Source organism: Syzygium oleosum, unplaced genomic scaffold (assembly GCF_021117445.2).
Source record: "Syzygium oleosum isolate NSW1041296 unplaced genomic scaffold, Sole_v2.1 Sole_v2.49, whole genome shotgun sequence".
NCBI lineage: Eukaryota > Viridiplantae > Streptophyta > Magnoliopsida > Myrtales > Myrtaceae > Syzygium > Syzygium oleosum.
In genome coordinates this window covers 1,687,220-1,712,668 of record NW_026607533.1, presented here as the reverse complement: position 1 = coordinate 1,712,668, position 25,449 = coordinate 1,687,220, and the positions used below count along the sequence as shown (strand labels likewise).

The 25,449-nt window shown below is 41.5% G+C and overlaps 4 protein-coding genes and 1 long non-coding RNA gene across 12 annotated transcripts; 2 read left to right on the top strand and 3 right to left on the bottom strand.

The window, feature by feature from the left end:
• Positions 1–9: 9 nt before the first annotated feature.
• Positions 10–5,356, bottom strand: LOC115661472 (DNA-binding protein BIN4). 6 transcript variants are annotated; one of them, XM_030583751.2, is made up of 13 exons: positions 5,109–5,350; positions 4,262–4,363; positions 3,575–3,851; positions 3,361–3,410; positions 2,503–2,758; positions 2,301–2,362; positions 2,166–2,219; positions 1,569–1,686; positions 1,163–1,209; positions 931–957; positions 618–693; positions 385–524; positions 10–303 (listed from the first exon to the last, which is right to left on the bottom strand). In XM_030583751.2, exons 2-13 carry the CDS (start codon positions 4,307–4,309, stop codon positions 199–201), a joined length of 1,260 nt encoding a protein of 419 aa, XP_030439611.1. In that variant the 5' UTR covers positions 4,310–4,363; positions 5,109–5,350; the 3' UTR covers positions 10–198. The 6 variants fall into 6 exon arrangements, 4 of the variants coding, with proteins under 4 accessions (XP_030439611.1, XP_030439610.1, XP_056162927.1 ...); XM_030583750.2 differs by having other exon boundaries at positions 4,262–4,402; positions 5,109–5,345; XM_056306952.1 differs by having other exon boundaries at positions 4,262–4,374; positions 5,109–5,345.
• A 1,013-nt stretch (positions 5,357–6,369) lies between these two features.
• LOC115661473 (chloroplastic import inner membrane translocase subunit HP30-2) lies at positions 6,370–12,684 on the top strand. 3 transcript variants are annotated; one of them, XM_056307077.1, is made up of 7 exons: positions 6,370–6,798; positions 7,391–7,506; positions 8,414–8,540; positions 8,828–8,976; positions 9,116–9,178; positions 9,259–9,336; positions 12,494–12,684. In XM_056307077.1, exons 1-6 carry the CDS (start codon positions 6,511–6,513, stop codon positions 9,290–9,292), a joined length of 777 nt encoding a protein of 258 aa, XP_056163052.1. In that variant the 5' UTR covers positions 6,370–6,510; the 3' UTR covers positions 9,293–9,336; positions 12,494–12,684. The 3 variants fall into 3 exon arrangements, with proteins under 3 accessions (XP_056163052.1, XP_056163053.1, XP_030439612.1); XM_056307078.1 differs by lacking the exon at positions 12,494–12,684 and adding an exon at positions 9,799–10,107; XM_030583752.2 differs by lacking the exon at positions 12,494–12,684 and having other exon boundaries at positions 9,259–9,766.
• A 3,632-nt stretch (positions 12,685–16,316) lies between these two features.
• Positions 16,317–17,036, bottom strand: LOC115661475 (protein RESPONSE TO LOW SULFUR 3-like). The gene has a single exon (XM_030583753.2). The coding sequence runs from the start codon at positions 16,932–16,934 to the stop codon at positions 16,596–16,598; it is 339 nt and encodes a 112-aa protein (XP_030439613.1). The 5' UTR covers positions 16,935–17,036; the 3' UTR covers positions 16,317–16,595.
• Positions 17,037–20,202: 3,166 nt separating this feature from the next.
• On the bottom strand, positions 20,203–22,746 carry LOC115661477 (ABC transporter B family member 14-like). The gene is made up of 3 exons (XM_056307003.1): positions 22,562–22,746; positions 22,026–22,462; positions 20,203–21,889 (listed from the first exon to the last, which is right to left on the bottom strand). Exons 1-3 carry the CDS (start codon positions 22,744–22,746, stop codon positions 20,415–20,417), a joined length of 2,097 nt encoding a protein of 698 aa, XP_056162978.1. The 3' UTR covers positions 20,203–20,414.
• An 11-nt stretch (positions 22,747–22,757) lies between these two features.
• LOC115661478 (uncharacterized) lies at positions 22,758–24,939 on the top strand. The gene is made up of 3 exons (XR_008815504.1): positions 22,758–23,538; positions 23,888–23,972; positions 24,412–24,939. It is a non-coding gene; the product is annotated as an uncharacterized LOC115661478 (long non-coding RNA).
• The last annotated feature ends 510 nt before the right edge of the window (positions 24,940–25,449 follow it).

The window sequence follows — 25,449 nt, the reverse complement described above, 5'->3', positions numbered from 1 at the left end:
AATAAGAAATTTATATTTAGAAAAGAATCAAAGAAACTACAACATTTCTGGTATAAAGGCTCTCGCTGTTCTGCAACGCGGCCTGTTTTACATGATTCAATGCCTCTTACTTTCTGTCACTCTGATTAACTACGTGTCCAAGATTTTCAGCTGTTAACTAATCTATCAAGGAAAAAATGTATCAACTCTATGCGGGTTTCATTTCTTGGCCGTGGCTTTCTTGGAAACTTGACTCTTCTTCCGAACTTTCTTGGCAGGCTGTGGCTTGCTCCCCATAGTTTTACCCTTCTTCCGAGGCAATCCCTATAACCAGACTTCTGATTAGAAACACAGACAATAACAAATCTGTAAAGATAATTCAGTTTGAATGCAGAAAATTCATACCGATGCTTTCTCAGACTTCCTTTTGGTCTTCTTAACGGTCTCTCCTTCTCCGACATCGTTTTGATCAATTTGATGGGCAGTGGCTTTTGATATCTTATCAGGCTCCTCATCCGAATCAAATGAGAAACCATCAAGTGTTCCTATTCAAGTTACAGACTACATGTTGATCAGACGTTAAGTGAACATCACACAGAGAACATAGCATTTTGCAGTGTCACATGGAGAAACCTGACCTTCAACCATAGTTTCAGCTTCGCTGATGTTGGACTGTGCACTCAGCTGAACAAAGTCATTCATAATTGCTTCTATCTGTTGAAAAAGCAGGGTCTAAGGTATATCTTGTGTTGCACGGTAAGCCATCATGCAACATCTATAACATAGTATACATGACAAGAAGCATGTACTATGAGTGAGACAGAAGAAGTTTCTACCAGAAAAAGAGATTTCGTGATGCAAAGAACCTGATTGTTAAGGGGAAAAATAAACAAGAAACAAAACTTGAGGAAATTCGAAATGTTAGACAAACCAAACGAAGACCAACCATACCTTAGCCTCTGACTGACCAAAGCTAACCTAAAAGAAGAAGGAAACATAAAAAAACGTCACATCATAGCAACAAAAAGGATTTCAAGAATACACAATCTACTCATGAATGTGAACAGCTTTCACATTAGCGTGCCATGTGTGTGTGTGTGATTGGAGAGAGAGAGAGAGAGAGAGAGAGAGAGAGAGAGAGAGAGAGAGAGAGAGAGAGAGAGAGAGAGATTTTAAGACTTACAACACAAAATGTCCTGCAAGGAACTATGTTTGTTTTGTATATGGTTCCTGACATAAACCCATCATCTCTAAGTTAAAATATACCATTAAGATGCTCAAGATACACAATTGTGGTACAGAACCACTCAAGAAAATGGACAAAAACCCAAGACAGACATGAATGCAACGAGACAGAATGCTTGACCAGGAAACCAGCAGAAGAATATATTTACAATTACTGGGGGAATGCAACTATTCAGAGTATAGCTACCTTAGCACACAACTGAGTCAGTAACTGCGAAAACTTCTCATGACAAGTCAAAATAATGTAAGATTGCAAGGGAGGCCCAGCAACTCTACAGATGCACCAGATGGGTCATTCAGTTATCTAGAAACAGCAGAACAAGGGTCAAGGTGTCGGTATGTACCTTTCAAATCTAAGAACATGTCGTGATTTCCAGATGGAGTATCTGAAATTACTACTCGACCCACGGAGCCCATATCACCACTCAAATCTATGGAATCCCCTTCACATTCAACAAGCGCCTGCACCAGCCAAAAAAGTTTTTTCTCAGTTTAATTTGTTCTATTACCTGTACTCTGTATCCTAATTCAATAAAACAATTCCAAGTGAGGTCAGAGGAAAGAATGGGACCTTAGGTAATTCTTGGCCAAAAATGAAGGCAGAGGACACACTACACACATCACTGTGCTAAACTATGCACAAGATTTGAGAAGTAGGAGGTGACTTGAACGCATAAGTTTGTTGTTTTTACTTATCAAAGAGCAAGAAACTAAACCAAAGAAAAGAAAAAAAGGGCCAGAAGTGGGCAGACTACTGTTCTCATCCCATCCCTCCATGAAAAAACTCTGCACTGTAGTTTTCTAACAAATCCAAAATGAGAGATGTTCTTGGAGTAATTTTACACTGCTCTGCATTGTTTTGGTCCAGGACTACCGTACAATATATATTCCCAGATTGAAAGACGAGAAAAAGTTGATAAACATAAAATTTTGTCCTCCACCTTGCAACGTTGAACCTTCTCTGAAAGCACCAAAGGCAATCTTGAAGAGGCCACCTGAAAAAAATAACTAGCAAGTCAATGAATTGATCCAAGACTAGACAGAAAATCAACTTAAGTGTTAGGAAGCCTTCTCACATGCAGTTCTCTATGCTTCTCAGATGTTTCTTCCTCTGCAACTTCAACATCTCTTCCATCCCCTGCACAAATTTTAAATTTGTATATATTGTCCAACCCGTATACATGCAAGTGTAGAATAGAAAGAGAATAGATTCATAATGCTACCTAAGGCTTTTCATAGCTCCCTTCTACGTTTATACTTTTTTATTTTATATGTTACCTGTTTTATTCTCCGTATCTGGTGGATCCTCCAACTTCAGCTGTTTTCTCAAACCTTTTCCTTTTAAAGCCTTTCTTGATGGAGACTTTTTATTAGCATCAATAAGAGATGCATCTTTTCCCTGTTCTTCCTCTAGGAAATTAGATGCTTTTATCTCAGGAAGTTCTTCATGATTTGCAATGCCTTCTTTTCTAACGTGATTGGCAGGAGATGACTCTGAATCTGATGACAATGTCCAAATTGAATGATTTGGGGCCTACTCAACCAAAAGACGAGCTTATAAGCAACACAAAATTGGTTCAAACAAGAATCTGCTAGAAAAGACTAACTCACTTCATCCAAAGAATAGAGCCATAAACATGATTACGCCAAGTAAACATGATTCTGCCTAGGACTTTACTTCCGTCAACTTCCTTAACACCCCCGCAATTACTGGTAGTGTACTTACCCCCGCAATTGCTGGTAGTGTACTTACCATGCCGGCATAAGTTTTACTTACATTGTTATTTATTATGAGCATAGTGAGTTGGATATAAATTTTCTAATTTCCCTTTATAGAGAATATTGCAGTTATGTACAATTTTTTCAATAAAAAATTCCATCCAATGAGTTCCATCTCTCATGTGCTACATCAAACGCCGCAGAACTCATAAATACCTTCAGTGCGTTCCTGGAAGAGAAGTTTCTGTATTATTAGTTGTCAAAGATACTATTCTCAACACTCCAAGCTCTACTATTTCTAATTTAACGTGAAAAATTTCAGCTGAAAAAGATGTCCTCATCTCCTATCAATCCCTTTTAATTGATACTAAGATCAGGGCGAGTATCACTGAAGATTTCTATGTGAAAGCTTCTTACCTGCTTTTTAGCTGATACTTCATCCCTAACCTTCCCAAGTCTCTGATCTCCTGTATTGCAAAAAAAAAAAGTCGCCAGGCATAAAAATTGTATACAAGTACCGTTAATAAAATTTAGATTTCTTTGTAACTGACAAATTAATGGCTTGCTATCCATAGTTCGAATAATTTCCATAGCAAGCCTTTGAATAATCATGTCTTGCTCTCCGCATTACCTTCACTTTTCTTTCGATAATATGATTTCTTAGTTTTCGAGAATCCTGGATCATCTACTCCAAGTCTTTGTTTAGGAGACTCCTCTTTTAGAATCTTCTCAGCCGAATGTGCACCAATCTCTTTAACTGCTAAATCTCGAGATTTGCTCTTACTTGAGACTTCAATGAACTTACGTAAAGGCAGTTTATCAGTATCAACATTATCCTCCTTTTTAGGACTGTCATTTTGAGAATAATCAGAATCAGAGGACAGTGTTAAAGTTGAATTTGTAGGCGCCTGTGAAGCAAAGAACATCCTAATTATAAGCATAAAGTTCAGACAGGAGCAGAAATAAGTATAATAATGCCATTGCGAAAGTTACATGTACAAAAAAGAGTCTAATAATGCCATCTTGCCACACCAAAATGGTAAGAGTCAAATTGAGGAAATCCCTCAAAACACTATAACACTTTGGTCAGCATATATGAAACAAAGTTACAGCTGTGATGTTTTAAGGTGACAGAAGATTGCCAATGCACAAATTACTTTGATTTAAAGGTAAAGGACAAGTGATTCCATAACACTCTTAATCTCTTAACTAGCATAAGGTGAATACAACATTTAACCAACATGAAAATTTAAACTAATATGACAGAGAACCATTAAATTCTTATGAAAATAATATTGGATTCATTCCTACAAGGCACCTTGAAAGCACGGAGCCAGTCGGGTGAATCCTCCCTTGAGCTGCTCATCTGGACATCGAGCTCCTGGAAACCGATGCTAGGCTCTCTAACCGAACAATCAACCTAATTCAACACTTTATGCAAAGAAATCTCATTCCCCTCCTATGAAAATTACAATACAGCCAAAGCAGACTTATCAATCCTGAAAATGACCAGCACACTCGGGCACGCACACACAACAAACACACATGTCTACATTCACATTATAAATACAGGTCATGTTGAAAAGACCTGGCGACTCTCAAACACATATAAACAAACGGGTGATGCAATAGATGAGCCGACACACTTCTGCATCGAAGTTCAATCTAAGGAGAGGGGGAAATCTTTGAAACATCAAACTAAAATGGCCAACATTATCTAATTCCAAAAAGATCGAAGAGGCTAAGTCACATGAATCCAGCCTATACTTATTGAAAACGCGACGAGCATCCCCTACTTCTCAAAAAGTATGCACACATGGAAAACCATAATTTTAAAAATGCACCCGTACTGTCATGAATATGGATGCACAAACTCTAAAGCAACAGATGCCCCCCCGATCCAGGCCTCAGAAAATCAAAGGACCGCTGCGCAATTTCGCCAAATCTCGGGACGGCGCTCGCGCCATTGGCCCGTTTCAAGTCGACAATCAACCGATTCAATCCCATAAAAATCAGCTCGAAACTAGCTAGCAGAGAACGAGAAGGCGTGCCCCGAAGCTCTTAATCAAGTTCCTACGGAAGAACGAGCTCGACTTGCGAGAAACGACATTCAAAAAAGCCCTAAGCGAAAATCCCCATTGCACCGGCTGGAATTTCCCACCTACCGGAGAGCAATTCGAGGGAGCCCGAGGGAGCAGAGGCGGAGCGAGTACGACGAGGACGATATGGAGCCGAAGCGTTCGGCGGAGAGAGAGGAGCGAGCGGCGGCGGCGGGGTCGAACGGATGCGGCGAGAGCGGGAGATTCCGGCGAGAGAGGGAGAGGGAGAAGGCGGGAGTTCGGGAGGAGGAGGAGATGGGAATCGGGTTTTTGGGTTTGGGCTTGTTTGGTTGTGGGAACTACTACGTCCTGGTTTTACTCCGGTTTATAGTCATCTCCACCAAACCAAAAGACGCTCCTAAAGAAAGAAGAGAGAAAATAGAGAAAGCACCCGAGACCACGTTGGCCCAATTAAGAGGATCACCCATCGGTTCCGGGGTGGATTGATTCCTATTCGTAAATTGGGAATCAACTCACCCGATCCTGGAATCATACCGAACTAGATCCAAGTCGATCTTTTTTTTTTCTTCTATTCTATACGGGTGAGACTTTCCCAACATTAAAAAAAAAAAATTTATTAATTAGGATTTGCTTCAAAATAAAAAAATTAAGAAACTTTAGCCTGTCGATCGGTCTAATCTGGTTTGTCCAATTCTTTATGTGGAATTGAGAATCAGATTTGTCATTCCCGCTTCCCAATTTTTGGAATTGGGAAACGGATCGGTCCTCTCGAGAATCGCCCAAAACCGGGTGGTTAGATCCGATCCTATTTTCGATTGGACTGGAACCGATGCACAACCCTACGCCCAATGACCTATTTATTTGTGCTTTCTGAAAAGCTAAACAATAAATTTCTTGGATTCTGTTAAAAATCGAAATACTAAATTTTAGAAAATCGTAAGAAAAAGTTATATGTGTCTACGATAGGAAAGTTTCAAATGTTTTCGTTGATAAAAAGGTCAAAATGTTCTTTGCGGAAAAATTTAGAGAAAGCAAAATATCATAAATAAAAATTTTATTCGGACATGCACTTTTAGAGATAGATGTAAGTACAAGCATTGTTAAATTTAGCCAATAGACGCGACAAATGGTGCCTCCACGCCACTTGTAAAAGCCGAAGCAAAGTTGTTTGTCCTGTAGATACTTACAAAATTAAGAGCGTAAAGGTTTATGCCAATTAAAAAATATTTAAAAATTAATTAATAAAATTGAAAAGTTCATGGTTGGATCGATAAAAATGGAATCCATCGAGGTGTTTTTGGACAATTTTATCTATGGTCGGCAGATGGAGCGGAAATTACAAAAATGCACCGAGCTTCTTCTTGTTGCTGCCTAAGCCCATCCACTATTCCACACCTCCCCGCTAAAACCCCTGCAACAACCTCCTCCTCCTCCTCCTCCGCCGTCCTCCGCCAACACCCGACGCCAGAAAACCACCGTCCTCCGCCGCCGAAGACTTCGAGGAGAAATGGAGCAGGGCAAGCACGGGGTCGTCGTCTCCAAGCTCCTGCCCCCTAACAACCCCATCGAGCAGCTCCAGTCTCGCTTCAAGGAGATCGAGGCCGGCTTCAAGGACTGGCTCTCCAAGCAGTCCCTCCCCGTCGAGGCCGCCGTCGTCACCGCCACCGGCTCCGCCCAGGGCGCCGCCATCGGCGCCATCATGGGCACCCTCACCAACGACGTCTCCGCCTCCCTCGGCCCTCCCCCGGGCGCCAACCTCAACCCCCAAGCCATGGCCTCGCTCAAGCAGGCTCAGGTCGGTTAGGTTTTCGATTTTCCTCCCGATTTCTCGTCCGTTCTCTGATTAGGTCAGGTCAAGTCCTTGAGCCATGTTTTGGTATTGATGTTGTGGCTCGGGGAAGTCTGATTTGGAGCTTGTAGTGTGATTGAATTTTGGAATTCTGCTTAAGAACCTCATGTTTGTAACATTGATGGTATAATGAGTTCTGGGGCGATTGATAACACTGGTGAGAAAATGAGCGGTGATACTTGCTATATGTCATGCTGGAATGCTGGAGAAAGTGCGGTCTATAGCGAACTAAGTTACAAAATCGAAGAATGGTAATGCGATTTTCGCCCTGTATCGAATGTTGACTTCTGTAAGTTTTGTTATCAGCTTCAATGTCGCCGGTACATGTAGTGTCCATTGAGTTGGTTGAACTCTTGAGTTGCTCTTTTTGGTCTGAAAGAGCGAGCATTGAGGTACTTTAGATATTGGAAATCTATGGAGTGAGTTGTTGAAGTACTTTAGATGTCAATGTCGACTGCTGTGAAATAGAGCATTGCTCTATTTTGTCCTGAAGGACAGAGAACAGTGGAACGTAACAAATGGGTTTTCTTTTCTACAGGCTCTATCCGGGGGTCCCTTGATACAAGCTCGCAATTTTGCTGTCATGACGGGTGTCAATGCTGGCATTTCCTGTGTCATGAAGAGGTTGAGGGGGAAGGAAGATGTCCAGTCCAGGTGATTTTTGTTAATAATTTGCCTCCTCTCCTATCATTTCCGATTCACGATACAATAAAAAATTATAAAATTAATTGCCAAAAGACAATTGGGGAACCTAGAGTGGTGAATTATATACGGCGGAGACACTGATTTGGCTTGCAAGCCTATTTGATGAAGTATTACTAAGCTCGACCTTGATTCATTTGATAATTAAGCTTCTTGAACTCGTGAACAATCAAGTCAAGCTCAAGTAGTGAGGATATGGAAGTTGAATACGAGCGGCTCAGCAATTCTGCACTTACATAATGGATATTTTTTTAATACATTTGCAAACATTGTATCTTCTTATAGCAAGACAGGAAAATTGTGATGAGTACATTTAATTCCACTCTTTTATGTTGTAATTTGAGCTGTTCAAACTCTACTTAGGTTGAATTAATGGTGTTTAATAGTAATGGGAGTCAAAATCATGATAGTATCAAATTGGTGACTAACTAAAGAATCTATACATGCTGTAGGAAAAATCAATAACTTCAGTGGGGTCAATTGCCCCCTTCTCACACATACAGGCACAGTCCTTGTCTCCAAGCTAGTTAGTTCGAATGTGTAATAGTGGATTCTTTGTCCAGATACTTAGTTACTTAAAAAATTCTCCTCTATAAATTTAGTGAAGTATAGAGTATTTGAAGAGTGCAGCTGCAACTTAAGGTGCTTTTTGGTTCTGTTTAGATGATTTGTGCTTATCATAGGACTTGATGAAGTAACCCCTAAAAGCTGGTTTCATGTTGCCTTAAGACATTCGAAAGTATTATTCAGGATCACAGCTTTTGTCTTACTTTGGACATTATTGACCATAGATAGCTGGATTTCGTGTGTTTGTGATTTTCTCTTTGCTCTTACTCTAACTATTATATTGTCACTGCAGTATGGTAGCAGCTTTTGGTTCTGGAGCCATGTTCACTTTGGTCAGTGGCATGGGTGGCCCAAATCAGGCGGCAAATGCAGTTACTTCGGGGCTTTTCTTTGCACTTGTTCAGGGTGGACTTTTCAAGGTGAAGATCCAATACTTAGAACCTGCAATTCTGAATAGTATAGCAGCAATCGCTGCTCTATGTATGGTTTATGACAATTCATTGCAGCTTTTCAAGATGAATGTCGGTCAATATGGATATCCTGAGGGTTTCCCTTTGTATGGATACATCAGCTCATGTATTATTTGGAAATAGCCTCATGGGATTTTGAGTTTGGCCCTTTGATGATGATTAATGAGTCATTTTGACGGATCTAATAACATTTAGAGGTGCGAGTTAAACAGACCAAATTTTTGTGGCTTGTGCAGCTAGGGCAGAAATTCTCTCAGCCTCCTGTGGAAGATGTCTACTACTCTCGAACAAGAAGCATGTTGACGAACCTTGGCCTTCAGAATTATGAGAAAAACTTTAAGAAAGGCCTTCTAACAGATACGACATTGCCTCTACTCACTGATAGGCAAGTTGTTTCTTGTTTACTCTCATCTCTTTTGCTGCATACAATTCAGGATCATATTGTGATGCATATCTGTGTTGAATGCTTTTATTTTGATGTTGGCTGTATTTGGCATTTTATCCATCTTTCTTGTGTATTGCAGTGCTCTAAGAGATGTGAACATTCCTCCAGGACCAAGGCTTCTCATTCTCGATCACATTCAGAGGTCTGAATCAACATAAATGCATAGTATGACTGACTATATTATCCATCAACCAATTGATTTGGATGTATTTTGTGGTACAGAGATCCTCAGCTGAAAGGTGCAAGGAAGCTGTAGATCACATTTGCCACCACACTGGTTGGCATTTGAAAGATTCTAAAGTAAGAGTGACTTAATTCATTTTTATTTTGCACCATCTACTTTCTTCAGGGGTGTCGTATAATCAAGTCGTGGTTGAGGGCTATGAACTTTGATGGTGGTACCTTTAGTGGGGAAGGAACCTTCATATGGGTGATTTGAACGGGGTCTAGGACTTCTCGGATACTTTTCCCTCTTTCTTTTTTTGATATTTTAGTTAGACAGTTCTTCAGCGAGAGCATAAACTAGGTGAACATTGAGAAAGGGAAGCCCATGCTAGCATCGGAGGCTTCTTGGTGTTAAGTTGCATCTCATGAGATGTCGAAGAGTGATGCCTAGAGCCAGTTCTCTTGAGATTACTTTTTGCTTCATAGAGCTGTTAGACATTGGGGTGTCAAGCAATTTTTGGCTTCTATCTAATTGCAAGCTTCTTCAGCGGAGGCTTAAGCTTTCCATCATCTCGTTTACACTCGAAATGGCTGCAGGATAGTTTCTTTTCAGATCTCTCTCGAGTAAGCTCTTTTCTTGTTTTGGCCAGCATAATGGAAACTTTTGGCGAGCTCATTTCTACTTAATCCTCACGACTAAGGTAGAAAGAAGTCATATAGGCTTTCTGTTTCCGTAGGCTTTGAAACATCTTTAATATGAAGTTATCTTTCGTTTATTATCTGAAATGGGATGGTTTTGCCCACTGTAATGCCAAAACCATGTTTTACCGTTTGCTTTGTGAAGGTTACCACGAAAGCTTGTGGTTTGACCCAAGGGAAAAGAAAATTCCAATCATCTTTGTCAATAATCGATGTCGAAATGTTTTACTTTTTTGCTTGAGAGGCATTGAAATGGTATACTTAGAGAGACGTGTTTCCCTAAAGCTTTGGGAAATTCCCCTGTGCCTATTGAAAATTCTAACGCGATGCGATAGTAATCTCATACGTTTTTTGTGTCATAAAGAAAAAAAAAGCATATTATATACTCTAATATTGAATTAAGAAAATTCGCAATCTCCACATTTCGCTTTAATTGAAGGTTCATACTATAATTCGAGGACCATATCGTGTGATTTCGTTGCACGATTGGACCTTATTCGACTTTGATGTGTTTTGAAGGGCTTTAAGCTACATTCCGGTTTCTTCCAAAATAAACAAAAAATAATTTAATTTATCAAAATTGCGGACAATTCTAGGCCATTTTGAGTGTTAAATATCTATTTGTTTTTGGAATTTTTTGTGTTTAGAGTAAAAATCTCACACTTTTAACATAAAAATAAAACTCAAAAGCCAAAAGTCAAGAGTAAAAGTCAAAGCCAATGAGATCTTTGGATGTGATGCATATTGTACAAGATAGGGAAAATTTCAACGTGCGACCCAATGAGAAATTGAGAATGCATCATGCGACCCCATGAGGAATTGAGAATTCAACATGCTTGCCTCGCTACAATTTGCCTCGTTACAATATTCAACGAGGTGATTCCTTTCAATGGTTTCAAGAGACTTCTCTTTCTTCCCTTACTTTTCCCTTGTTTCTATCTTTGGGTCGCTATTTGCTCACCGAAGAGTTATCAGGGGCGATTGACTTATCCGACCTTTCCTGATATTAGATCCACATCCGCTACGAAAATGTTTTATTTGAATCACAATTATTCACGACTGTCCGTGGTCGGCGGTCCAAAGATTCGAGAGTGACAAACTTGTTGTCTCATCTCGTTGGGATGTAGGAGGTCTAAATTTCATTTGGTCACAGCTGAATACATGCATTGATCCCCGGAAGCGATATCATCATCGTGACCTCGCGTTTATGGAATACAACTATAGCTCCTACCATTAGGCGTTGGGCGTTGGGCGTTGAGGTTACGCTATTAATTGATTAGTCTTTCTTTTCAAAACCTAACTATACTGTGCGCAAGACGAGAGGACGTCGACCGTCGCCAAGGTCGCGGGGTCGGTTGACCAAGGTCGCGGGGCTACCCAATGAACGGCAATTCTCACCTTGTGCTTTTCGAAGCCGGTATCCATTATCTTTCTCTATCTTTCTTATTAAGAAATTCCTGCCGTCCCGAATGGGAAAAGGTCCAATCTTTCTTGCTTTTTGCACCCAGATTGCGAAAAGGTCGTGTGCGTCGCCATCCTGATGAAGCGACTGGCATTGACGAAATGCGCATTGCTTTTTATTTCGTTGTCATGATGGGCCCTTAATACGTGTAGATCCGTCTCTAATGAAACATTTTTCAATTGATGCTCACCTCGGGAGCAACATTTTCTCCTAGGTGTTTAGCCGGAAACAGGCTTACCTCCTAGTATTCTCTCTCTCTTTTTCTTTATTTTCTTTTATTTTATGTATAAAAGATAGGTGCCATGCTTGGCTAACTTTCATTCCTCACATTAACCCATCGGATTAGAGGCGGAACGGCGCGAAAAATCGGGGATTTGCGAGAGATTGCTTTAATCACGGCCTCGCAGTCAGAGAGGTCGGCTGCATCGCGCAAGAATCAAATCCGGTTCTTCACGCTTTATTTTTCGCCGTTCAGATGTTTTCGAATCATGATAGAGGGGCAACAAAATGGGAACAATCTCACTCCCTAAAGAAAAAAAAAGGTCATTCTCATCACAGGTGCACTTTTTGGTAGAGCAGGACGTTTTCCAATTTCTCTCGTCCTCTTTTTCTTCTTCGCCTGGGACCAATTGCTTATCCTTCGATTCTGATCAGGAAGCAACTTGGTCGTCATTTTCAATGGCGAAGGGGGGGATCGTGGGAAAGCCACAAGGTCCACCCCCCCCACACGCTTTTTCATTTGCGGGTTTTGCGGTGAAAGCGTGCGTGTCATGGACGAGGAGGTTTCATTTCTTTTCTTGGGGATATTGTATCGACGTGGCGACGTTGCGTCCCTGCTTCTTATGTTTACCGCCTAATGCGATTTTTGGAACCCCTCAGCGAGAGCATAAACTAGGTGAACATTGAGAAAGGGAAGCCCATGCTAGCATCGGAGGCTTCTTGGTGTTAAGCTGCATCTCATGAGATGTCGAAGAGTGATGCCTAGAGCCAGCTCTCTTGAGATTACTTTTTGCTTCATAGAGCTGTTAGACATCGGGGTGTCAAGCAATTTTTGGCTTCTATCTAATCGCAAGCTTCTTCAGCGGAGGCTTAAGCTTTCCATCATCTCGTTTACACTCGATATGGCTGCAGGATAGTTTCTTTTCAGATCTCTCTGGAGTAAGCTCTTTTCTTGTTTTGGCCATCATATTGGAAACTTTTGGCGATCACATCTACTTAATCCTTACGACTAAGGTAGAAAGAAGTCATACATACAGGCTATCTGTTTCCGTAGGCTTCGAAACATCTTTAATATGAAGTTATCTTTCGTTTATTATCCGAAATGCGATGGTTTCGCCCACTGTAATACCAAAACCATGTTTTACCGTTTGCTTTGCGAAGGTTACCATGAAAGCTTGTAGTTTGGCCCAAGGGAAAAGAAAATTCCAATCATCTTTGTCAATAATCGATGTCGAAATGTTTTACTTTTTGCTTGAGAGGCGTTGAAATGGTATACTCGTGTTTCTTTAAAGCTTTGGGAAATTCCCTTGTGGCTATTGAAAATTCTAACGCGGTGCTATAGTAATCTCAACTTTTTTGTGTCATAAAGAAGAGAAAAAACATTTTTAGGATGCCAATATACAAAAATGTTGACTTAAGAAAATTCACAATCTTGAAATCTCGCTTTAATCGAAAGTTCATACTATAATTCGAGGACTACATCGTGTGATTTCGTTGCACGGTTAGACCTTGTTCTACTTTGATGTGTTTTGAAGGGCTGTAAGCCACATTCCAGTTTTCCTCAAAATAAAAATAATAATCTAATTTATCAAACTTGCGGAAAAATCTTGGTCATTTTGTGTTTTAACATTCATTTATTTTTGGAAATTTTTTTTTTGTGTTCTAGAGTAAAAATCTCACACTTTTAGCACAAAAATAAAACTCAAAAACAAGCTAAACCCAATGAGAAATTGAGAATGCATCATGGGACCCTATGAGGAATTGAGAATTCAACATGCTTGCCTCGCTACAATTTGCCTCGTTACAATATTCAACGAGGTGATTGACTTATCCGACCTTTCCTGATATTAGATCCACATCCGCTACGAAAATGTTTTATTTGAATCACAATTATTCACGACTGAGGACTTTTAAATAATTTTTTAATATAATATAATATAATTTTTTTTAAAAAGTACACGCGTCCGGCTAAATGGCGTCGTTTTTGTTTTTAATGCCGATCGACCTCTCCTAGCAAGCCGTGACCTCTCCCATGAGCCGTGTCGGGCCGCCACATCGGATTTCCGACGAGCCACATCAGCATTGGCGGTCACTAAAATGATCGTTTTTCAAAAAGTTGGCACCAAAGTGATCCGAAAAAGTTATGGCACCAAAGTGATCGCCGTGACACAAGCTTACAGACTTGTGGTGTACTTTTGCCCATGAAAGCTTGTAGTTTGGCCCAAGGGAAAAGAAAATTCCAATCATCTTTGTCAATAATCGATGTCGAAATGTTTTACTTTTTGCTTGAGAGGCGTTGAAATGGTGTACTCGTGTTTCTTTAAAGCTTTGGGAAATTCCCTTGTGGCTATTGAAAATTCTAACGCGGTGCTATAGTAATCTCATAACTTTTTGTGTCATAAAGAAGAGAAAAAACATTTTTAGGATGCCAATATACAAAAATGTTGACTTAAGAAAATTCACAATCTTGAAATCTCGCTTTAATCGAAAGTTCATACTATAATTCGAGGACTACATCGTGTGATTTCGTTGCACAGTTAGACCTTGTTCTACTTTGATGTGTTTTGAAGGGCTGTAAGCCACATTCCAGTTTTCCTCAAAATAAAAATAATAATCTAATTTATCAAACTTGCGGAAAAATCTTGGTCATTTTGAGTTTTAACATTCATTTATTTTTGGAATTTTTTTTTTTGTGTTCTAGAGTAAAAATCTCACACTTTTAACACAAAAATAAAACTCAAAAGCTAAAAGTCAAGAGTAAAAGTCAAAGCTAATGAGATCTTTGGATGTGAATCACACTTGTACAAGATAGGGAAAATTTCAACGTGCGACCCAATGAGAAATTGAGAATTCAACGTGCTTGCCTCCTTACAATTTTGTCTAAGAAGACCAAAATTTTCAACGCGGTGATTCATTTCAAAGTTTAAGGAGAGTTCTCTCTCTTCCCTTACTTTTCCTTCGTTTTCGTTCTTGGGTTGCCATTTGCTCACCAAAGAGTTATCAGGGGCGATCGACTTAACCAACCTTTCCCAATATCACATCCACATCTAGTACGAATTGTTTGATTTAAATCACAATTATTTAACACTGCCCGTGGTCGGCGATCCAAAGATTCAAAATTGACAAACTTGTTATCTCGTCGTGTTGGGATGTAGGAGGACTAAAATTCATTTGCTCACAGCTGAATACATGCATCGATCTCCGAAGCGATATCAGCATCGTGACCTCTCGTTTGTGGAATACTACTAGCTCCTACCATTAGGCGTTGGCCATTGAGGTTACGCTATTAATTGACTCGTCTTTCTTTTCAAAACCTAACTATACCGTGCGCAAGACGAGAGAACGTTGACCGTCGCCAAGGTCGCGGGGCTACCCAATGAATGGCAATTCTTCATTGTGTGCTTTTCGAAGCCCATATCTATTATCTTTATCTTTCTTATTAGGAAATTCCTGCCGTCCCGAATTGGAAAAGGTCCAATCTTTCTTGCTTTTTGCGCCCAGATTGTGAAAGGTCGTGTGCGTCGCCATCCTGATGAAGCAACTGCCGTCGACGAAATGCGCATTGCTTTTGATTTCGTTGTCATGATGGGCCCTTAATACGTGTAGATCCGTCTCTAATGAAACATTTTTCAATTGATGCTCACCTCGGGGAGCAACATTTTCTCCTAGCTGTTTAGCCGGAAAGAGGCTTACCTCCTAGTATTCTCTCTCTCTTTTTCTTTATTTTCTTTTATTTTATGTATAAAAGATAGGTGCCATGCTTGGCTAACTTTCATTCCTCACATTAACCCATCGGATTTGAGGCGGAAGGCGCGAAAAATCGGGGATTTGCGAGAGATTACTTTAATCACGGCCTCGCTGTCAGAGAGGTCGATCATACCTAGCAAGAATCGAATCCGGTTCTTCCCGCTTTATTTTTCCGCCATTCAGATGTTTTCTTATACACCAAGGTCGATTTATAATAGAGGGGCAACAAAATGGGAATAATCTCACTCCCTAAAGAAAAAAGAAAGTCATTCTCATCACGGATGCACTTTTGGTAGAGCAGGACGTTTTCCAATTTCTCTCGCCCTTTTTTTCTTTGCATGGGACCAATTGCTTATCCTTCGATTCTGATCAGGAAGCAACTCGGTTGTCATCTTCAATGGCGAAGAGGGGGATTGTGGGAAAGCCACAAGTACCCCCCACACGCTTTTTCCTTTGCGGGTTTTGCGGTAAAAGCGTGCGTCATGGATGAGGAAACGATTCTTTTCTTGGGGGTATATTGTATCGACGTGGCGTCGTTGCGTCCCTGCTTCTTATGTTTACCGCCTAATGGGATTTTTGGAACCCCGGAGATGCGTGCGCATCTCGCCAAATGGAACCTTGCATAGCTCATCGACTCGCCTTCTCTAGAGGAGGGAGAGGATGGAGAAACACTCTCGCCCAAAGATCCGGCGCAACCGCGGTCGTCGGATCACGAGAGGCCCACGTGAAATTACGGCTAGACCGATCCGGGCCGATCAGGGTCGAGGGGGGCCCGCGTGATCGACGGCTCGATGGATCCGGTCGACGCGGGCCGAGAGATACCGGGTGAGAAGCTACCGGAGGAAGAGGGGGCCCGGATGATAAGTTTCTCCCTTTTAATGTCCTAAACGAATGGTGTCAAGGAAAGAGGGGTTTGTTCTCGAGTTGTTCTCACGTGCCAGCACAAAGAATGCAGAACCGGAAAACTTACCTAAAGTCAAGAAAAAACGAACAGAAAAGAGAACTTTGCACCGCATTCAATCATCACGAAGTCAAAAATCTTAACGAAATGAACCCAACAAGAAGATGAAGATCCCATGGAGGAGAGGGAAATCCCATCAAACTACACAGACGCCAAGATCTCCTCCTCTTCCTCCTCGCCTATCGATCCCAAACCTGACCGTATTTACTGACTTCGCACGACGGAAAAGCAAGAAGCCACTCCGACAACCTCAGAAAGTAGGGAAGAAACAGAAGGAATACATGTTCACAGTATACATGTTCCGTTTCAAGCGCAGGCTTGATCTTTGCCGGCGGGGAGGGAGACGGAGGGGGCCTGGAGGAGCCGCTGGGCCTGCGACAGCTGCTCCATCAGGAGCACCACCCGCGCCCGGTACTCGCGCGCCTGCACCACGGCCTCGGCCTCCAGCTCCCCGAGCTGCGAGCAGAGCCGCTCCTCCGCCTCCTCCGCCACCCGCAGCCGCTCCGCCGTCCTCCGCAGCTCGTCCCGCGCCCGCCCCTCCCGCTCCCGGCTCTCCCGCAGCTCCCGCTCCAGCTCCTCGTTCCTCCTCGCCAGCACCTTCTCCGGCTCGACCCGGGTCGTCGCGGTGGCGGCGGCGGGAGCCATAGGCGACCCCAAGATTCTTGGACCTCGGTGCGAGCTGAGCGCGTTCGAGATCGAGAGAGAGACCGTGGTTGGCTGCAGCTAGAAGTCCGCCAGAACGGCGGTTTAATATAAAGAGGAAAAGTCTTGGAATGTCCGGTGTGCGTGTGCATGTCCAGGTTCGATGAATCTAACGGTGTTGAATTTTTCTAGACATCTTTCTCTCTTTTGCGCAGATTTTGATGATTGAACCGAGTAAAATTAAGGTAATACTATGAAAAATCTCAAACTGGTAAGGACCCGGATGAAAAGCATATCAGGTGTACTAATTTAAAATTTTTCATGATAAAAAAATTAAGTTAGGATAAAATTGCCATAAATGTACCGGTTTGGGTTTTTCGCGGTATTAACCTTTAAATATTAACCCTTTTATTTATTCATTTATATATATATTTATTTATTTTTTAACATTTTCAAATCTGGGATTCGGCAGGTTGCGCGAGAATAGATCTTCGCTTCGCCCATTGGATGGACAAAGTCAGCAAGGATGCTTCGCGAAGGTGGCAGCTTGAGGCGTTTTGGTTGCTACGGTTTTTGGAATTCTTCCTAGGCTCCTCCAAATTCATCTAGTCATGTCATCCGTGACGAAATTTGAGACGGATGAAAGAGGGACTTTCGGAAGATAGAGAGATCGATGCTCGTGAAGAGACCGGCCTCGAAGCGCGATGCCGAGCCAGCGACGTCGGATTTACATCGTTTGGCTCGGCTAATGCGAACTCGGGCAATCACAAGACATCACTTGAGTTCTGGGCGACCCCACCTTTTCGCAAGTGAAGTTCCGCCTAACTTGTCAACTATGCGAGATTCGATAAGATTTCATTAGATATTCTTCTTTCCTTCGGGCTAGATAAATAAAAGGAATCTAATTAAACCCTCATGATGCATATCTAACTTTTTCCACCACTCAAAATTAAATATGCATGGAAAATTTCGTATCTGCGAGAGTCCTACACATGAAACACGATCATTGCCATCAAATCATACGTATCCCATGATGAGATCCATCTCCACTAACGACCGTTGACAATTCGCTACGATTAGATTCGTCCGTATGAGCAACCCCACGAATCTATTGCGCCAATTTTGTGGTCTTCTATGTAATTGGCGATGCTCGATTCCTTTCCAAACTCTCATCGTCATGATGCCCCAAACTTTCTCCAAGCGACGGCTTTCGGCTTTTCATTTTTAACCCACGCGATGTTCCACTTCTCAGAAGCATATTCCGAAGGAATCTAACGAATGATCTTGCAAGAGATTGGTCGGACCCATTTAGTGTCGGATCGAAGAGAGTGGTGTGGGGTTCCGTGATTTGTCGTGGGTCCGGACCCACGAAGTGGTCCTAATCGATGTGCGTTGGCGAATTAGAAAAACGTCGGCTGCTTTCACCCGGGTTCGCATGGCAAAAACAGGCTATGTCCCTAAGTTAGGTCCTCTCCATCTTTTGATTCTCTAAATGGTTCTCTCTCTCACTCTCTCTCTCTCTCTTCATGAAGGCATGCGATGGCCCTTCCCCCGTTCCGATTGCCCGAAAATGTCGATCCGAGACGTTTTGACCGTCGGATCAGAGATGAAGTGACACAAGGCGAGGCTGTCGGATTGGATACAAGTGTGGAGTTTTTTATGGTAAAAAAAATAATTCGGGATAAATTTATCACAAATGTACCAGTTTGAGATTTTTTGTAGTAAAAAAATTAGTTCGGAGTAAAATTATCACAAGTGTACTAATTTGAAATTTTTTTGTGGTATTAACCCTATTTAATATGGTTAATACCATTAAAAACCTCAAATTGATATATATTCGTGTCACATTTATACCAAATTACTTTTTATGTCACAAAACATTATGAACTAGTATACTCATGCAACATTTACACTAAACTGGTGTACCTATGTCGCATTTACCCAAATAAATTTGAGATTTACCATAAATTAGGATAAATGTGGCACGGTTACCAGTTTGGGATTTTGTACGACACAAAAAATTGTTTGGGTTAATGTGGCGCGGGTTTATTAGTTTGGGAGTTTTTGTGCCGCAAAAATTAGTTTGGGATAAATGTGACACGGATGTATTGGTTTGGAGTTTTTGGTGATATTATCCCTATTCGATAAGGGAAATTATTGTACGTTGAAAAAGAAAATTACTAGTCAATATAGGAAAAGTTACTTTTCCCAATTTACTTATTATGATTAGTAAGTTAATGAAAACTTATTTTGTTCTCTACGAAAATTTATTAACCACAATGGAAAATGTAACTTTGAGTGACAATACTAAGAATTCTAAGGTGGTTTGGTTAGTAACTAATTGGTCAGATTAGCAAGTTTGCAAACGGGAGAGACAATTGTCATATCTAAAATTCGCATGTGATTGGGTAAAATTGTCGTAATCTCAAGCAAATTTTGAAAATATCTACAATTAACAAGTTCCTATAAAAGAATATAGAGTAATTATGAGCCGCTTAGGCTCCATTTATTTAGCGAAAAATGAATGATTTGAAAAATATTTTTTGAAAAATGATTACTTATATCGCTTGGAATGATTAATTGATGAAATATATTTTCTTCGTTAGCAATAAATTATATTTAAATATTTTTAAAAAATGTGAAAGTATTTTTCGTTCATTTATTCTTCTAAGCAGTACAATGGGTTCTAGAGTGAGAAGCGTGGAGCTCGCGTTGCTTACTGCAATGGAGGTTTGGTTCAGTATTGGTCCACCTCCTGTACTTCTGTCTCCCATCCCCTCCACCACTCATTTCTCCACGTTCCTTCTCTCTGTCTCTGTCTTTCTCTCTCTCTCCTTGATTTGTTCTGTTGCAGTCTCTCTTGACAGGAGGTAACACAGTGATACCTCATGATAAATCCTTTTTTAATGCAAACCTTTGAATGAGCTATGATTTGCTTGGGATCGATTCAGTTCAGTCGAGCCGGTTCGGATTAGTTCGATCTGGCGGCAGCATTTCGCGACTCGATGGGTGGATTTAGCGCTGGTTTCGCCACCTTTTGGACTAAATCGAACCCGGTCCAGTTTGTACGGATGATCGAGTTAACAACGTTTTGCATGAAGTGAAACGGTGATCGATCAGTTTCCGGAGCGAAGTCAGATTGATGGTTTTATGACTTGGTGGATTCTTCATTGCAAAATTTCGTAATTTGAGCCCTCTATCATCACCTAGTACGAATTCAGAACTGATTCTGCTGTCATGAGGTGCTAAGACTCCTTACTTATGAAGAAAGTTTCAGAAAAAGAAAGCAAACGTTAGATTTCATTTGCTACGAATGATAATTCTCGATGCGGGACTCGAAGAAATGCATTCGGAGTCCAGTGTGCACCTTCTGTGTGTTATTCGACCATTCCTAGTTCTACTGCTTTTCCATCTTTCTTTGGTTCTATCCGTCTGTAATTCTTCATTCGATTCTCATGATAGAACTCATACCTAGGTACCTGATCATTCTTTGAAGCTCTGGAGCTTATACAGTCTGGAATACACTCCACTTGCTGATCTGATCAGCGTCGAATGGGGACCTGTCTCCACGATCTCCCCCTTGTCCATGACTATGATGCAGTCTGATTTTACTATGGTGGACAGCCTATGTGCTACTGTAATGACGGTGGTCCGGGACAAGAGGCCACCGATATCGGACTCATTTGCTGCTTCTAGAGCACTCACGATACTCCTTTCGGATTCAGCATCGAGGGCGCTCGTCGCTTCGTCCAGGAGCAGCATTGCCGGCCTCTTCAGCAGTGTTCTTGCAATGGCTATTCTTTGCTTTTGTCCCCCAGAAAGTTGGCAGCCTTTCTCCCCGGCTAGGGTGTCGTAGCCATCCGGCAAACTGCTTATGAACTCATGTATGTTGGCCTGCCTCGTCGCCTCTATTATTTCAGCTTCCGAAGCTCCGCTGTTTCCATAACAGATGTTTTCTCTAATGGAGGAACTAAATAGGATGGGCTCTTGTTGCACAAACCCTATTTGTGTCCTCAACCATCTCAGATTGTATTCTCTTATGTCCTTCCCATCAATGAGCACCTTTCCTTCCATAGGATCGTAGAACCTCAGCAGAAGGGCCAGAATAGAGGACTTTCCAGCTCCACTTGGCCCGACGAGAGCTACCTTCATCCCGGCTTCAATTTTCAACGTGAAGTTCTTCAAAACAGTGACTTCTGGTCGTGATGGGTAGATGAATTTGACGTTCTGGAACTCAGCAGTTCCTTCGATCCTCCCAAGATGCGTATTTTCCGGCACATCTGGTTCGATTTCAGTTTTTCGGTCGAGGGTCTGGAATGCAGGAGTGAGTATGCTCATGGCCGATATTACGGTGGGGATCAGTGTCCACAACTCCGTAATAGAAGGTACCGTGAGAGAGAAAATCTGGTACGATCTTATGCCATCTTCGAATGAGGCTTGGCGTCTATCGACCAAGACCGTGGTGTACCACAAGGCAACTGCATGTGCAATGTTCCATAAGCAAAGAGAGAATCCTTGAATTATTCCGTACTTGATACTAGTTCTCCTGCTCTCTTTCTTTGGGACTTCCAATGCTGACTTGGCTTTCCTCAGAATTTGCTCTTCATAGCAAAAAGATGCTACAGTTCTTATGTTTGTTGCCGACTCAGAAGTTAGGGAAACAACTTCGCGATGTGCTGCCGCAGAGTCGCCGGAAAATCCTTTGGCTGACTTGGCTTGAATGAGCCCACCAATGAAGTGGCAAGGCATCACAGCCCAAGCTACTAGACCCATTCTCCAGTTTACAACCATGCTAACTACCGTAGCAATCAGTATAGAAGCTATGCATTGGACAATTACAGACATGCGATCAGATATTATCACTTTCACCATGGATGTATCATTGATGATTCGCGAAGTAAGCAACCCAATGCTGTTCTCGGGTTTCTCAAACCAAGTGAATTCATTGCGCAGTACACCTGCAAGATTTTAGAATAATCAATGCAAAATGTACTCTAAAATGATTCATAACTCGGGGAAAATCTCAAATTTGAGGCTATTAGTTTCTGCATTGAACTGTAAAGGACTCTGCTAGGAAAAAGGAGTGACGGATACCTGAAAAGAGAGCTTTTCTAAGGTTTGTCATGGCCTTCTCACCGACCATACCGAAGTAGTAATGCTGCAAGATGTGAGAGACTAATGATAGCAACCCTATAAGGGAGAATGCGATTGAGTACCGTCCAACTTTCTGCTTGGCATGTTCATGGTAATATGCTACACCTATTGTTATGATGAAGAACCCAAAAACAGGCTTTGAGATTCCAGAGAAACCTGCTGCAAAGGAGCCTATGGCTGTCTTGACAAGTTCCTTCCTCCTTAACCCAAACCAGATTCTAAAGAAGTGGACTGCTTCTAATCTTTTCTCGTGCTCCTCTTGCTCAGGATCTTCTCTGAGGCTTTCTTCTGTCTTTGCACCTTTTTCACTTAAAACTCTGCTTTGAGGTGAGCCATGGGGTTGGTCAATTTCAGAATCTTGCGAAGATATATCAGTTCTGTCATTCAATCAACAACATGGGCCAGTGAGGACCTGTTTTTATCAATATAATCGTCATACACAAACAGTAGGAAATAATTATTATGAGGCAGCCAACCTTTCATCACGAACAACACTGATGTTCTGCATGTTGAATAAGCTGTTGTAAAATTTGCTGGTATCCAACAAGGTACTGTGTGTTCCTGTCTCTTTAACCAGTCCATTCTCTACGACCGCGATTTCATCTGCATTAATGATGGTTGACAATCTGTGCGCAATCAAGATCACTGTTCTTCCCTGCATGGCCTTCTCCAATGCCTCTTGAACCAGCTTCTCTGATTCCGAATCAAGAGCACTTGTGGCCTCATCGAGCAGAAGTATTGGAGGATCCTTGAGAATGGCTCTGGCTATAGCAATTCTTTGTTTTTGTCCTCCTGATAACTGGAAGCCCCTTTGCCCCACCTAGACCATTTTGGCACCAGAATTTGACTCAGAATCCTTCTTTTTTTTTTTTTCCAATGAGAGCTTGAGAACTTTCAAGAGAGACATCTTTCGTTTACATCTGTTGCTAGGAGATTGCATTTTACCTCTGTCAAATACTTATCTGGAAGTTGTGAAATGAAATCATGTGCATTTGCCATCATTGCTGCGTTCTCTATTTGTTGGTCATCTGCATCCATATTTCCTACTTTAAGGTTGTCCTTGATAGTGCCAGCAAACAGTGATGGTTCTTGGGAAACTGCTCCAATATTTTGCCGTAGGAACTTCAAATCAAGATTCTTGATGTTTTGGTTATCTATGAGAATGACCCCTGAAAACATGCAATATTAGCCCATTGTCAGCAACCTTTGTGCACAAAAAATGTATGAGCAATAGAAGCATGAAACCATGGGAATAATATGGAGAGGATAACAAATATCAGCTCAAGAGCATGGAGTATAAAGGTTTCAGACCTTTTGATGGATCATAGAATCTTGCAACCAGGGATATGATTGTGCTTTTCCCACACCCACTGCTACCAACTAATGCCACTGTCTTTCCTGCTGGAATTGACAGCGTAAAACCTTGAAGAATCACTTTATCTTCTCGGGATGGGTAAGCAAAGTGAATGTCCCTTATGTCAATGTTTCCCTCAACTTCCTTCAATATGATCCCCCCTGAAGCGTTGCTAATGATTGGTTTTCTCTGGATCACCTTGAAAACTTCATTTCCTGCTGCTTTTGCTTGGTTAAATACTTGCATGTCTGGTGCAGCATAAGTGATTGAGCTGGAATGCAAAAGAAGCCACGGTCCATAATCAGAGTTATATCTTCTTCACTTCATGATTTGAAGATTCTTAAAGATATCTTCTTATGAGGCTCAAAATAATATGCATCATACAAGCATTCATACAAAACTTTAGAGAACCCACGGAAGATGATGTTATTTCCCATGTAATCTGCAGAATAACTAGCTTGGTGATCATCATTGGATTGCTTCTCTGGCCGCTGTAAGACAAAACAATCACATCCAAAAACTCTACAAGAAAGGTAAACTTTTCTTACATAGCTCCAAAGAGGATGCTCATGACTGCTGCTATGACGTTCCCTCCACTAGATCTTCCAGCAGTAACCACAATTGCTCCGACCCATATAATTAGTGCCCAAGAGCAGTTGGTCACAGTTTGAAACATTCCTGTTCCAACTCCCTTTAGTAGTGCCTCTCCTCTGCTCATAACAGACTGCTTGTCCATGCATTCTGAGAATGACTTGATTGCACGATCCTCTCCAACAAATGCCAAGACCGTTTTTATATGAGATATGGTCTGTACGTTGTCAAACCTTAACCCGTAAGTTTTCAGATGATTCCCCTTTTCTTAGATTTTCAATAAAAAAGGGTAGAAGTTTTTTCACCTGTTCCACGACAGTAGTAGCTTCGGATAGGTAAATCATTTTGGCTGCTGAGATGGCATTCATTTTCTTGGTGTAGGTGGCTCCAATTAGTAGAATCAAGGGAACTACAAACAAGGTGACCAGTGAAACTTCCCAACTGCAAATGAAGGCAATCAAGACTCCAGAAAAGAAAGTGGCGAAGCACGAAAGGAAGTGCCCCAGCTGCTAGCAAAAAAGTTATGTTAGCATGATCGGCAAATTTCGGTGGGGAAAGCTCAAAAGCAGTCAATTTGAGGGAGAGATTGCCACCTTCTCTCCTATAGCATCCTGAATTACACTCATGTGAGTACTTATCCCGGCAATGACTTTTCCACTTGACAATTCAGTATCAAAAGCTCCAATCTCCTGGCTGAGGACCGATCTCAGGAACGCTAATCTGATTCTTGCTGTTTGTCTTTCGCTCGTGTACATCCAGCATCCAATCTCTGCAGATAATTGGAAGCCATGTGAATGCTACGTTACCGCGTACTCTCTATACTTTTAGTTTTCTCTCTTGTAGTTAATCCATTGCTTCTTACTAACTCTTTTGCTAACAGTCCAATATGATTAATGATTATATGATACTTCCGATCCCATAAAACTTGATGCGACGTTTGAGGATGAAGGCATCATCCCTTACATTCACAGTTCATAATATGTGGTACTTCTCTTTCACCAGCCCTCATATTATTAGAAACTTTGCACTCGAAAAACTGACATATGCACTTGATCTAAAGATACCCCTGTTTTTAAAACTTATAAGGAGGAAGAGGAAGGGATGTTTTGATTGTAAGTAAGATACCCATGGTTCAGCTTTCCTGGGATTGGGACGGGCTTTCTACTTTAAGGTTGGCTTGTTAGCTGTGTGCTCGGGAGTAACACAAGAAATTAAGCAATTTCTAGTGGGTCTAGTAACCCCATCTTGTCTTTCTAATATTTGCTGGTATCTAGGCAAAAGCTTCGATCTGGATAGTGCAGTTTAAGCATTTTCCTGCGACGCAACACGGTGCATGCTTGTCTTTTTTAGAGATGAGTCAAAACCTTAAGGTGAACTTTTGCTGGCAAGGCGTTCTGTTTCTCAGAACGTGTAGTCTTT

Bases quoted from the DNA above. Each gene is read 5' to 3' on its own strand.
- LOC115661472 (XM_030583751.2), bottom strand. From the start codon at position 4,309: ATGAGCAGCTCAAGGGAGGATTCACCCGACTGGCTCCGTGCTTTCAAG. The intron at 3,411-3,574 runs GTAATGCGGAGA...TTTGCAATACAG, and splicing joins TTATCGAAAGAAAAGTGAAG to GAGATCAGAGACTTGGGAAG. The intron at 2,220-2,300 runs GTGAGAAGGCTT...TATTTTTTTCAG, and splicing joins AGAAGCATAGAGAACTGCAT to GTGGCCTCTTCAAGATTGCC.
- LOC115661473 (XM_056307077.1), top strand. From the start codon at position 6,511: ATGGAGCAGGGCAAGCACGGGGTCGTCGTCTCCAAGCTCCTGCCCCCT. The intron at 7,507-8,413 runs GTGATTTTTGTT...TTGTCACTGCAG, and splicing joins AAGGAAGATGTCCAGTCCAG to TATGGTAGCAGCTTTTGGTT. The intron at 8,977-9,115 runs GCAAGTTGTTTC...TGTGTATTGCAG, and splicing joins TTGCCTCTACTCACTGATAG to TGCTCTAAGAGATGTGAACA.
- LOC115661477 (XM_056307003.1), bottom strand. From the start codon at position 22,746: ATGCAGGGAAGAACAGTGATCTTGATTGCGCACAGATTGTCAACCATC. The intron at 22,463-22,561 runs GTTGGCTGCCTC...ATTGAATGACAG, and splicing joins AGTGTTGTTCGTGATGAAAG to AACTGATATATCTTCGCAAG. The intron at 21,890-22,025 runs GTATCCGTCACT...AAAATCTTGCAG, and splicing joins TAGAAAAGCTCTCTTTTCAG to GTGTACTGCGCAATGAATTC.
- LOC115661475 (XM_030583753.2), bottom strand. From the start codon at position 16,934: ATGGCTCCCGCCGCCGCCACCGCGACGACCCGGGTCGAGCCGGAGAAG.